General features: G+C 42.8%; 1 protein-coding gene across 1 annotated transcript in view; it reads right to left on the bottom strand.

Annotated features, from left to right (window-relative positions):
- The window catches only part of RAMP1 (receptor activity modifying protein 1), a 132,946-nt gene extending 125,874 nt beyond the window's left edge, over positions 1-7,072 (bottom strand). Inside the window, exon 1 of the mRNA XM_040358489.1 lies at positions 7,042-7,072. Coding sequence (XP_040214423.1) covers positions 7,042-7,072 — 31 coding nt within the window. The remainder of the gene's footprint in view (positions 1-7,041) is intronic.
- Positions 7,073-13,218: the final 6,146 nt, after the last annotated feature.

Raw genomic sequence — 13,218 nt, 5'->3', positions numbered from 1 at the left:
ACGAGGCAATGGGAACTGCACCTGTGCTCACAACAGAAGCATGCTCATTCTAAAATGGCTAATGGCAAGTGTGTCCATATACAGAACAAACATTTCCTAATTATCAATGTGTACATACCCTTCAGTGTCATACTGTGCGATAGGAGCACTTTCTTCTCCATTCTGGGGAGAGGGGGATTTGTCTAATATCATTTGCACGTCAGTTTTTAGGTAGTGTAGGAAATTGCTGATGTTTACTCTGATTGCAGCCTGCTGTATAAATTGTTGTGTATCTCTGACGTGGCAACAATGAATCATTCACTGACAAACACCTATACATTTTTCCGCACAACAAGACAATTAATAGGAGCAACGACAGAGAAAATCAAATCCTCTGCTGATCAGAGCTATTGTTTTTTTTCAGCAAAGTCCGCTGAATAGTTCTGATATAAGCTTATGATCACGGAAGTGACCATGATCTTATAACAGAAGGAGGAATGTCAGGTCCGTATGGCATACGGATCTGGCCAGCTAGAAGCAGTTCTGTGGACATAGAACATGTACTATGGCCATGACAGCAAAAGGGTTAAACAGCTTGTTTCATCCCTCACACTGATGTCTTCAAGGAACAGCTTGTTCTGTTGAAAAATAACAGACTTACTGCCGGTTCACACTACAGCGTCATGAAAGTCGGCACGACTTTGCGAGGCAACTTGAGGCAACTTCGAGGCAACTTCAAGGCAACTTCAACTCACCTCCAGGACAGGAAACTTTGCCAGTGGTCAATTAAACAATAATCACCTCTGTGGGAGGGAGGGGTTTGCCTGAGAAAACTATTTTCTCTTCCTGTAAAGTTGCTTCAGTTAAGATAGAGATCCGACTTTGGAGGCGACTTCCATTGAAATCAATGGGTACAAGTCGCCTAGAAGTCACCTTGAAGTAGTACAGGAAAGCTTTAGGCTTGTGCAATTCATTTCGTAACGAATCAAAATTCGGACGAATTTAGCAACTTTCGGACATTCGGAAGCATTAGAATTTCCGAACAAAGCTATTACGAATAAAACCGAATCCAAAATAAATTTTTATAGCAAATAGCGAATGCCTAATTCGTTGTTGCATTAATGCGCCCAAATGCAACAGCAAACCGACTTGTTGTGATCCCAACCACACATCCAACAATAACACTTTCTGCTCTGCTCTCTGCTCCTCCCTTACCGCGCTGAACTTCCTTTTAACATGGTGTACAGGGGCGGAGGCTATAGCGCATGTTAAAAACAAAAGTAAACTACGAGATTTTGAATCATTACAAATAACCGCAATGTATTTAGAAAAGTAAAAATCCATTTGAAGCACGTTAGGCAGCGCCATTGTGAGAGAGACACGGAAAATTACGAATCAACGATCCAAAAAAAGTTACGAATCAACAAAAATAATGTACTCTACCGAAAGTAGGAATTATAAATCAACTAAAATACGAAGTCCGAACATGAAAAATCCCGTTTAGCAAAATTACAAATGATTACGACTCAACAGGACGGAAAAGAAACTAAACAAAACAAAACAAATTTACGACAGGACAGAAAATAAACTAAACTAAACTAAACAAATGTTTTTGTTGTGCACAAGTCTAGAACCTTTTCTGAAGTCGGAGTGACTTCAGTAGTGTGCATTAAGACGACTCTCATTCACTTTAATGTAATTTCTCATGTCGTGCGACTTGGGGCCAGATTACCAGATTACCAGGTAAAAAGAAAGGAAACAAAAAAAGGAACCAAATGCAGCCACTACATCTTATAAACGGCAATATAGTAAAATGTATGCTTTTGTGTTTAATACTCCTTTAACTTGGGATTATTTTTTGGGTCTGTTTATATTTATTTTGCCAAATAAATATTACATTTAAACCACAAAACGTGCAATGCATATTTGTACAGGTCTGTCATGCGTACAGTTTAACCCAATGAACAAAGTACACGTTTTTATAGTCAATCTCTTGGCATGCCAAGTAAGCTTAGTTGGTGCTATATGTGTCATCTGCAGATGCTTCACACTGCGGTTCTGTGCTTTGTAGATTGGTAACAAACCCGGCACCTCGAAGCCTGTCACATACAGCAATTAGGAGCAGGCTAGGGCACAAGGTGCAGGAACTGTTTGTGAAACCTTCTATTACTGGCATAGACAGTGCTAGTGTTTAACTACTTAATGGGTTTGGGAACATATTTCCTCATACTCCCCAGTCTCTTTCTATTATACCCATTAATCAGCCCACTTTGCCTGCTTTGGACATAGCTTCAGCTAATTTCCTCCCTTGACAGTTGTGACTCAGAAATCTCCTGTGGTTGTGATGTCTGTAGTGACGCCAGCAGTGGATTCTCGCTGGCTCTGTTAGAGCATGTGAGGTTTCATTGGATTGTTTGTGCAGATTCAGCTCTCAGGGACACATTAGCAATGTTTAAGTGTTATTGCTCTTAGCGATCCCCTGCTCCCTTGTCTGCTTTCTAAAAATGGCCCCATTTACTTCAAAGACACAATCTTTCCATCTAGTTTTCTAGGTTTAAAGTACACGCTCACATGTTATAAAAAGTAGTCAAAATTACAAACATATATTTAAAAGTGAATACACAAGTGTATTTTCCTCCCCACATAGCAGAGGCTTACTTTATAGTAGTAGCACATCATGTAAATGCTTGTGGGCCCAGTAGACACAAAAGAATGTATCCCGGAGGCCTCCTCTGTCTGACTGCATTATCTAGGAAGCAATAGTATTTAATAATATATATGATAAAATAAATGCTATCCCTGCTCATTTTTTATCTTCATTTAGGTGCTTAGGGCAATTAGATGACAGAAAGATTTCTGAGCATTAAGTCTCTTCAGAGATCACCATTTCTGGGGTGGAAAATTAGATGTTACATTTTGTTTTCACAGCTCATCTTTTATAGTTTTGCCATCTTTCGTCTTTTTTTTATTTTTTATTTTAGATTTTGTGCATGCAAAAAAAAAAGACAAAACATATACAGTATACATAGCTCCAAACTGTCCCTGATTTTAAGGGACTGTCCCTGATTTTTAAGTCCCTCTGTCCCCCTTTTCTCCTCATTTTCCCCTAGTTTTGGTCTATATATTCATATATAAAATGTACTATTTATCATTCAAAAAGTGTTTCCCAGTGGTAAATATTTGATCCAATTTCTAAATTGTTGCTTTTGTAAATTTCAAAATCTGATCTAAAGGAATAGAAGTGGTAAAAAGAACACCTGGGGTTCAACAAATTGTATTTTATATTTTTTTTGCATAATTTTCCTTTTGTCCTATGCTAACATACTTTTGCTAATAGGTGTCCTTCGCTCCTATCTCAAAAAAGTTGGGAGGTATAAGTATATCCGATCATATACCTTGTAGTAGGCTAATGAAATAGTAAAGAAAATTACAGGAGTGGACACCAAACAAACTCAAAAAGGTTTAACATAGTCATGACGGCATATTCTGTTATGAGGATTTGAAAGATTTGGAACTCTGTTCTATTATAATCAGCTGGTGGAAATATTTAGCCAGTCACTGATTCCTGCAAACGGGTGGCCTGGGATTCTGGGGCCCACAGGGGGATTTCAGGTCTGGGGGCTCGCCTTTACCAACCCCTTAAATTTTTAAAACAACAAACTACGGCCTTCACCCAACAACATTACTTTTATTTCTGATCCCACCATGTAATACACAAAAGCAGTCATTTGTATTATCCACTTGCAGACCGACCCCCCCCCCCACCCCCGCCACCATCGTAATGTTTTGCGAATGGACGGTTCACAAAAAATAATAAAAATTCCAACCTGAAACCCATAGGGACTGTTTTGCCAGCTGAAAGATTTGTAAGATTGTAATATTATGTGTAGCAATGCCTTTGGGAGTAGCTGGGTATTATGGGCCTGGTGATTTGGCCTGTAGCTTCACTCACTCACTCACCCGCCCACAAACAGCAATCCATGAATTTTATTTTACTACATTTTTGCCTCAGTTGTCCAGCGGAAAGAAGGTTGTTAGTAGTACAGGATAGTCCAAAACAGCAGCAGTAGTGTTTAGTAGTATGCTGTAGTATCTCTAAAGTGTACCTATGGTCAAAATGTAAAACACTATATTTATTTTCACATTGTATCAATTATGTTTAGCCTTTTCCTAGAAATCTGAATGATCTTGAAATTTGTAACTTACTTTCTGAAGATCCCCAAACATTTCCTTCTTAGAATTTCTTGACACATTTTTACTATGCACCTTGCATAGCTCCTAACTGTCCCTGATTTGGAGGGACTGTCCCTGATTTGGAACAACATCCCTCTGTCCCTCTTTCCTCCTCATTTGTACCTTATTTTGGGCTGATCTATATAGTTTTATATAAAATGCACTACTTATCTATCAAAAAGTGTTTCCCAGTGCCTTTCATCCAATTTCTAAATTGTTGTATTTATACATTTTAAAAGCCAATATAAAGGAATATCAGTGGTAAAAAAAAAAGCACTTGTAGGTTTAACTAATTTTTGTTGTTTAATTCTCCTTTAAGGGGGCATCGCAGTGGGTGTGTCCTGTGCCTACATACTTTTGATAATAAGTGTCACTCATTCCCATCTCAAAAAGTTGAGAAATATGCCCGTGAATAGGCACAGAATTCACAGAGCCTGCCTTATGAACTACAGAGGTGCTGTGAGGAGGAGTTTCAGGAGGTGGAGTCAGTACCGCAATCACAGCTTGCAGGCAGTAAGGTACCATGGAATATGTAGTCCTTAGAAATCAAAAGTAAACAGCAGGGGAGAAACTGCAACACATGCAGGGAATCCAGAAAGTTGTGAAATAAGATAGACAGCAGATAGGCAGAATTTACAACATGGAAGGAGGTTTTTCCAAAAAGCTTATATTGGTTTGTCAAAGATAAATATTTTTTGATTGGCTATTGCAGATGCTATAAAATGAAAGTATATGTTGTGACTGTGGATCTCCTTTAACTTCAACCACAGTAGACCAGATGAGTAGATACCTTTTAAAGTAGAACTTTCCCCCACTTCATCAAAAATCATAGTAGCAAACAGCTTAACATGATCTGATTTGATCTTAAATCATCTTTTATTTATTAGTTAAACATTTTTTGCTTGTATATTTGCAATTGCTGTTTTTCCACTTCCTGAATAATTGAGGCACGGACAATATAACCAGGACCTCACAGATGCATACTGTGGAGTTCCTGTTATATGTTCCAAAAGGAAGTAAAGGAAGGTGGATTAATCTACCCTTAATGAAAATGGACACTGTCAGAAGATGGGGAGGAACAAAATAATAATTTATTTAACGAATAGTCTGGAATTAGCAATAAGTATCTGTATATTGACATTACTATCCATTTCCAAAGGCGCCCTTGTCGTAACTTTAATGTTATAGGTGAAGTTTGTTTTTAAGAATCTTCAGCCCCTCCCACCATTTATTTGTGGATCTTTAAGCTCAAATATGCAGTTTATCGTTGTAAACCTATAAGCCCAGATGGGCAATTACCAAACCAGGATTCTTCTTCTGCGTCTTTTCCCAAGAAGCAGGGCTGAGAAGCAAATGCTGGACCTCTCTGAAACAATACCTTTCCCAGGCAGCAGGCCTGATGGGCAAAGACACCTGGACTCACATCCTGCCCAGGCAGCAGGCCTGGGAGGTGAAGATTGGATCCTTCACATGCATATCCTCTCCAGATGAAGCCTGGGAGGAATGGCCTTTCCTAGAAAGTCACTGCAAATATTTATCCTTTTCCAAGGTCATATCACTAGCACAAACCCTAAATAATTGGCATGGGCAGAACAAATATTCATAACTCAATACATTAAGGGTAATTTACGAAGACTAGGGAAGCTGGAATGAAAAGCAGCTTTGCCTAGCAATCAATAAGCGTCTAGCTTCCATTTTCAAAACCTAACTGAACAAGCGGAAGCTGATTGGATTAGTAAATGCCCCATTTCATATTCTCACTCAACATGCTCTCTGCAGAGTTAGAACTATTTTACCAAAAAGCAGGAGAAAGGGGCTTTGCTGATTGCAGACCTATAGGAGATTCAGCAGGGGGTGTCACAACCCTCCTTAGAGAGGGAGAGAGCTCTGCTTCCACATAGAGGGGCAGATCCTCAAAGAAATTACGCCGGCGTATCTCTTGATACGCCACGTAATTTCAAATTTTGCGCGTCGTATCTTTGTTTCGGTATCCACAAAGCAAGATACAACGGCATCTGGGTTAGATCCGACAGGCGTACGCCTTAGTAGGCCGTCGGATCTTAGATGCAATTTTTCGTCGGCCGCTAGGTGGGGTTTCCGTCGTATTCCGCGTCAAGTATGCAAATTAGCTATTTCCGACGATCCACGAACGTACGAGCGGCCGTCGCATTTTTTTTACATCGTTTCCGTTCGGCTTTTTCCGGCGTATAGTTAAAGCTTCTATATGGTGGTGGCGTACTCAATGTTAAGTATGGCCGTCGTTCCCACGTATAATTTTGAAAATTTTACGTCGTTTGCATAAGTCGTCTGTGAATGGGGCTGGACGCCATTTACGTTCACGCCGAAAACAATGACGTCCTTGCGACGTCATTTGGAGCAATGCACCCTGGGAGTTTTTACAGACGGCGCATGCGCAGTTCGTTCGGCGCGGGGACGTGCTTCATTTAAATGAAACACGCCCCCTACCCGGCGAATTTGAAACTCTTACGCCGCGAGAGATACACTACGCCGCCGTAACTTACGGCGCAAATTCGTTGAGGATTCAAACCAAATCAAAGTAAGTTACAGCGGCGTAGCGTATCTTACATATGCTGCGCCCGGCGCAGATGTATGTGGATCTGCCCCAGAGAGTCTATCTCTACAGCATACTGGCATTGGGTAGGCTTTTCTATTTAGGGAATGGCCAACTTCTAAAGAAAACAAACTAAGTTTAGGTTCAAAAATATATGTCTGCATTTTTCGTGCAGCTTCCATTATTATTTTTTTCATGCTTTTTCATGTGCATCCAATGAAATCTATTCAGTCACACCAAAAACAAAAAAAACATACCTGCAACTTCTTCCAAATCAAACAAAAGCATGTTGCTTGGGGTGTGAACAGGAAGATAGATAATATGAGATTCCTCTTGTGGTGTGAGCGTGTACTTATGCCGCGTACACACGATCATTTTTCGGCATGAAAAAAACTTTGTTTTTCAAAAACGTCATTTAAAATGATCGTGTGTGGGTTACACATCATTTTTCAGGTTCTGAAAAACGACAATTTTTTTTCCCGAACATGCTGCATTTTTTAACGTCGTTTTAAACTATGTCGTTTTTCGGGTTGTAAAAAATTATCGTGTGTGGGCTAAAACGACGTAAAAAACTTGCTCAGAAGCAAGTTATGAGACGGGAGCGCTCGTTCTGGTAAAACTACCGTTCATAATGGAGTAAGCACATTCATCACACTGTAACAGACAGAAAAGCGCAAATTGTCTTTTACTAACACGGGATCAGCTAAAGCAGCCCAAAGGCGAATGGAACTTCCCCTTTATAGTGCCGTTGTACGTGTTGTACGTCACCACGCTTTGCTAGATCATTTTTTTAAAACAATGATGAAGTTGGGAAAACATTGTTTTTTTTTTCATGCTGAAAAATGATCGTGTGTACGCGGCAATAGACTTCAAACATCTTTTGTATTGATGCACCAAAAGTTCCACAACTGATAAGACAAAAAGAGTAACAAGAATATATAATATTCTGTTCCCACAAGAAAAAAAACCTTTAACTCTTTTCACTGACATCTGTAGAGATAACTGACCTTCCCAAAGCCTAAGGATGGACAACTATGTTTGTCAAACACACACACATTATATATATATATATATATATATATATATATATATATATATATATATATATATATATATATATATATATTGTGACATGAAGTCAGGTAAATCTGTGGGTGTTGTCACAGATGGGAGATACATTTCTGCCTTGTTTAGACAATACACCAATTATTATTGGGTGTCGGCTGCAGAAGTAGCCATAAAGGTTTAAGGGCGTTGGAAAACTTCAGCTGTTCAGAATGAGGCAATTAAGGCCTCTATAAGTAATCCAAAGGATTACTACTGATTGCTGCATCCTGAGGCTTTTTGAGTGAAGGAGAGCAGTGAACAGAAATACTTCTGAAGAGGTGAGGTGCTGCTGATTTTTCTGTGTGATAAAAATCAAAAAGACTATTTGTTTTTCTGCTGTATGACCAGCAGTGTCTGCTCAGCAGTAGGCTGTGCCAGACTCCATAGATAGGTTCCTGTGTGGTGAAGGTAGACGCCCCAAGTGGCCAGGGTTTATTTTATGTTTGATTTTGTTTATGCTGTTTGGATGCTTGCAATTGTTTCCAGCAAGATGGAAGAATAAACCAAATTCTTTGTTTTCAACCGTCTTCGGCTGTTTCTCTGTATCGTTCAGTGTTTAGTGAACCCATCCAGGGGGTCACACACCCCCGCTACCGAGCTAACCCCTTACAATATATATATACAAAGTACAATAATTTTACCTCCGTACTTCTGTTGTTGGACTAGGAACAGAAGTTAGAAACACGACACATAGCAATATACACACAATGGGCCAGATCCACAAAAACCTGACGTAACTTAAAAAATCCCATTTAAGTTACACTGCCTTAAAGTTTCTACCTAAGTGCCTGATCCACAAAGCACTTATCTAGAAATTTCAGGCTGTGTAACTAAAATTCCGCCGGCGCAAGGCGTTCCTATTCAAATGGGGTGAGTCCCATTTAAATGAGGCGCGCTCCCGCGCCGGCCGTACTGCGCATGCGCGAAGTTACGTTACGCCGAGTTTTGAGGATCGCGACGGCTTAAAAAAGTTGCGTCGGGAAAAAAAAAAATGACAGCGGCATGCATTCCTGAGGGAGAACTCCATGCCAATTTTCAAAGAAAAAACCGGCATGGGTTCCCCCCCCAGGAGCATACCAGGCCCTTAGGTCTGGCATGGGTTGTAAGGAGACCCCCCCACGCCGAAAAATTGACGTAGGGGGTCCCCCTACAATCCATACCAGACCCGTATCCAAAGCACGCTACCCGGCCGGTCAGGAAGGGAGTGGGGACGAGCGAGCGCCCCCCCCCCCTCCTGAGCCGTGCCAGGCCGCATGCCCTCAACATGGGGGGGTTGGGTGCTCTGGGGCAGGGGGGCGCACTACGGGCCCCCCCCACCCCAGAGCATCCTGTCCCCATGTTGATGAGGACAGGACCTCTTCCCGACAACCCTTGCCATTGGTTGTCGGGGTCTGCGGGCGGAGGCTTATCGGAATCTGGGAGTCCCCTCAAATAAGGGGGCCCCCAGATACCGGCCCCCCACCCTAAGTGAATGGATATGGGGTACATCGTACCCCTATCCATTCACCTGTAGGCAAAAAGTAAAAGTTAATAAACACACAACACAAGGCTTTTTAAAATATTTTATTATTCTGCTCCGGATGCCCCCCCTGTCTTCGTTATTAGCTCAATTAGCAGGGGGGGCTTCTTCTTCCGCTCTCCGGGGGTCTTCCACTCTCCGGGGGTCTTCCGCTCTCCGGGGGTCTTCTCCGCTCTCCGGGGGGGGCTTCTCCGGACTCCGGGGGGCTTCTTCCATCTTCTCCCCTCTTCCGCTGTTGACTCGGCGAACCCCGGTTCTTCTGCAGCTCTCCGGTGCCTTCTTCTTCAGCGCTGGCTGCCTGCTATGTTTGTGTGTTAGCTCGATTTCAAACAGGCAGCCAGCGCGGTCTTCTGTGACGCCAGGGTCTTGTCTTCTGTTCTTCCGATGTTGCCTCGTCGCCTGTTGTCGCTGTAATGATGGAAGCGCGCCTTGCATCCCATTTATATAGGCATCACCGTCCCATCATGCTCCGGTAGGTACCCACGTGGTGGGTGCACGTGGGTAGGCACCCACCACGTGGGTACCTGCCGGAGCATGATGGGACGGTGATGCCTATATAAATGGGATGCAAGGCGCGCTTCCATCATTACAGCGACAACAGGCGACGAGGCAACATCGGAAGAAAGGAAGAGAAGACCCTGACGCCACAGAAGACCGCGCTGGCTGCCTGTTTGAAATCGAGCTAACACACAAACATAGCAGGCAGCCAGCGCTGAAGAAGAAGGCACCGGAGAGCTGCAGAAGAACCGGGGTTCGCCGAGTCAACAGCGGAAGAGGGGAGAAGATGGAAGAAGCCCCCCGGAGTCCGGAGAAGCCCCCCCCGGAGAGCGGAGAAGACCCCCGGAGAGCGGAAGACCCCCGGAGAGTGGAAGACCCCCGGAGAGCGGAAGAAGAAGCCCCCCCTGCTAATTGAGCTAATAACGAAGACAGGGGGGGCATCCGGAGCAGAATAATAAAATATTTTAAAAAGCCTTGTGTTGTGTGTTTATTAACTTTTACTTTTTGCCTACAGGTGAATGGATAGGGGTACGATGTACCCCATATCCATTCACTTAGGGTGGGGGGCCGGTATCTGGGGGCCCCCTTATTTGAGGGGACTCCCAGATTCCGATAAGCCTCCGCCCGCAGACCCCGACAACCAATGGCAAGGGTTGTCGGGAAGAGGTCCTGTCCTCATCAACATGGGGACAGGATGCTCTGGGGTGGGGGGGGCCCGTAGTGCGCCCCCCTGCCCCAGAGCACCCAACCCCCCCATGTTGAGGGCATGCGGCCTGGCACGGCTCAGGAGGGGGGGGGCCGCTCGCTCGTCCCCACTCCCTTCCTGACCGGCCGGGTAGCGTGCTTTGGATACGGGTCTGGTATGGATTGTAGGGGGACCCCCTACGTCGATTTTTTGGCGTGGGGGGGTCTCCTTACAACCCATACCAGACCTAAGGGCCTGGTATGCTCCTGGGGGGGAACCCATGCCGGTTTTGTTTTTACAAATTGCCGTGGAGTTCTCCCTCGGGAAAGCATACCAAATGCCGTCGCTGGAATGGGCTTTTACAAGGTGTGACTAGTTTACACTTTGTAGAACCAGCCCTAATTTACACTTGCAAAATAACACTTACGGCGCAAAAAGGAAGCTGGAAAGCTTTGTGGATCGCCTTAAGTGCTAATTTGCATACTAGCAACGGCATTTCGACTCGAAATGCCCCCAGCGGCGGATGCGGTACTGCATCCTAAGATTCGGCAGTGTAATTCAATTACACATGCCTGATCTTCTGCCTAACTTTGGAAAAAGCCTTTTGAGGATCGTTTCCAAAGTTACACACAGACTGAACAGCAGTTAAGTCGGAGTATCTCTTTTGTGGATCTGGCCCTATATACTTTCTTCCTAATAAACTCCCCCCTAGTAGTTATCTCACCAACAAGTGACAGCATTGATGGAGTAAAGACTTTGATTTTACTTTGATTAACCACTTAACAACCAGGCCAATTCTGACACTTCTCTCCTACATGTAAAAATCATTATTTTTTTGCTAGAAAATTACATAGAACCCCCAAACCCTAGACCCTAGAGAATACAATGGCGGTCATTGCAACTTTTTTTTCTCGCACGGTATTTGCGCAGCAATTTTTCAAACATGCTTTTTCATGCTTTTAAAAAAAAACAGTAAAGTTAGACCAATTATTTTGCATAATGTGAAAGATGAAGTTACGCCGAGTAAATAGATACCTAACATGTCACGCTTCAAAATTGCACACGCTTGTGGAATGGCGCCAAACTTCGGTACCTAAAAATCCCCATAGGGTTTTAATTTTTTTTACGGGTTACATGTTTTGAGTTACAGAGGATAAGGTTAGAATTATTGCTCTCGCTCTAACGTTAGCGGCAACACCTCACATGTGTTATTTGAACTTCGTTTTCATATGTGGGCAGGACTTGCGTATGCGTTCGCTTCTGCGTGTGAGCATACTGGGACAGGGTCACTTTAAAAAATTTTACTTAAAAAATGTATTTTGACACTTTAAAAGCCGAAGCGGCATAGTTTTTTTGAATGCAGAGGCTGGGTGTGACATCATAACATCACACCTGGCCTCTGACGACCATAGAGACTCCGGTGACCATCTGGAACAGCCGCTATGATCATTCTTATGGTGTAGGGAATCGCCGGCTGAACATGCAGATATCTGAATGATGCCTGTAGCTGCAGACATATCACCACAAAGCCGAGGACGTCATATGATGGCCAGCGGTCGGAAAGTGGTTAACAAATGTTACAGAATGCCATTGCTCAGTACTACATTTTAACACTAAACACTAAATATTAACACAACAGCAGTGTTTAACTATGTCAAAATAAAAACATTTATTTATTCTTTTTGGATGGTGTGACAGGAAGTCAGGTAAATCTGTGGGTGTTGTCACAGACGGGACATACATTTCTGCCTTGTTTAGACAATACACCAATTGTTATTAGGCGTCGGCTGCAAAAGTAGCCAGAAAAGGCTAAAGGCCGTTGGAAAACTTCAGCTGTTCAGAATGAGGCAATTAAGGCCTCTATAAGTAATCCAGAGGATTACCACTGAATTGCTGCATCCTGAGGCTTTGTGAGTAAGGAGAGCAGTGTACTGAAAGTCTTCTGAGGAGGTGAGAAGGTGATTGATTTTTCTGTGTGATAAAAATCAAAAGACTATTGTTTTTCTGCTGTATGACCAGCAGTGTCTGCCCAGCACTAGGCTGTGCCAGACTCCCTAGATAGGTTCCTGTGTGGTGAAGGTAGATGCCCCAAGTGGCCAGGGTTTATTTTATGTTTGATTTTGTTTATGCTGTTTGGATGCTTGCACTTGTTTCCAGCAAGATGGAAGAATAAACCAAAATCTTTGTTTTCAACCGTCTTCGACTGCCTGTCTGTATAAATTCAGTGTGTCGTGAACCCATCCAGGGGGTCACACACCCCGCTACCGAGCTAACCCCTTACAATGGTGACAATGATCATAAGAAGGAATTCCACAATCAATTTTCCAAACCGAGGCAAGAACATAATAATATAACATAATAATAACAACCTGATAGTAACCATTCCCTATCCTATTCCCTCTATCCAAAACAAGAAAAAGATTAGATTAAAATAAATGTTTTTTTACATAACCTTAAATGACAAATGTGTCAAGAATTGCTCATGCCCCATGCTTATAATTTTATGAGATTGTCAACATTCGGGGCTGTTAAGCACCCCTAGGTTCCATATTCTAGATAATTGAAGTGAAAGATGTCTCAGGTCCAGTATGGCACTCTGCTCTGTAACAACTAGAATAAATTGTA

Source organism: Rana temporaria, chromosome 6 (genome assembly GCF_905171775.1).
Source record: "Rana temporaria chromosome 6, aRanTem1.1, whole genome shotgun sequence".
In the NCBI taxonomy this organism is placed as follows: Eukaryota; Metazoa; Chordata; class Amphibia; order Anura; family Ranidae; genus Rana; species Rana temporaria.
The sequence above is the reverse complement of the archived record's forward strand: the minus strand, read 5'-3'. Positions and strand labels throughout refer to the sequence as shown.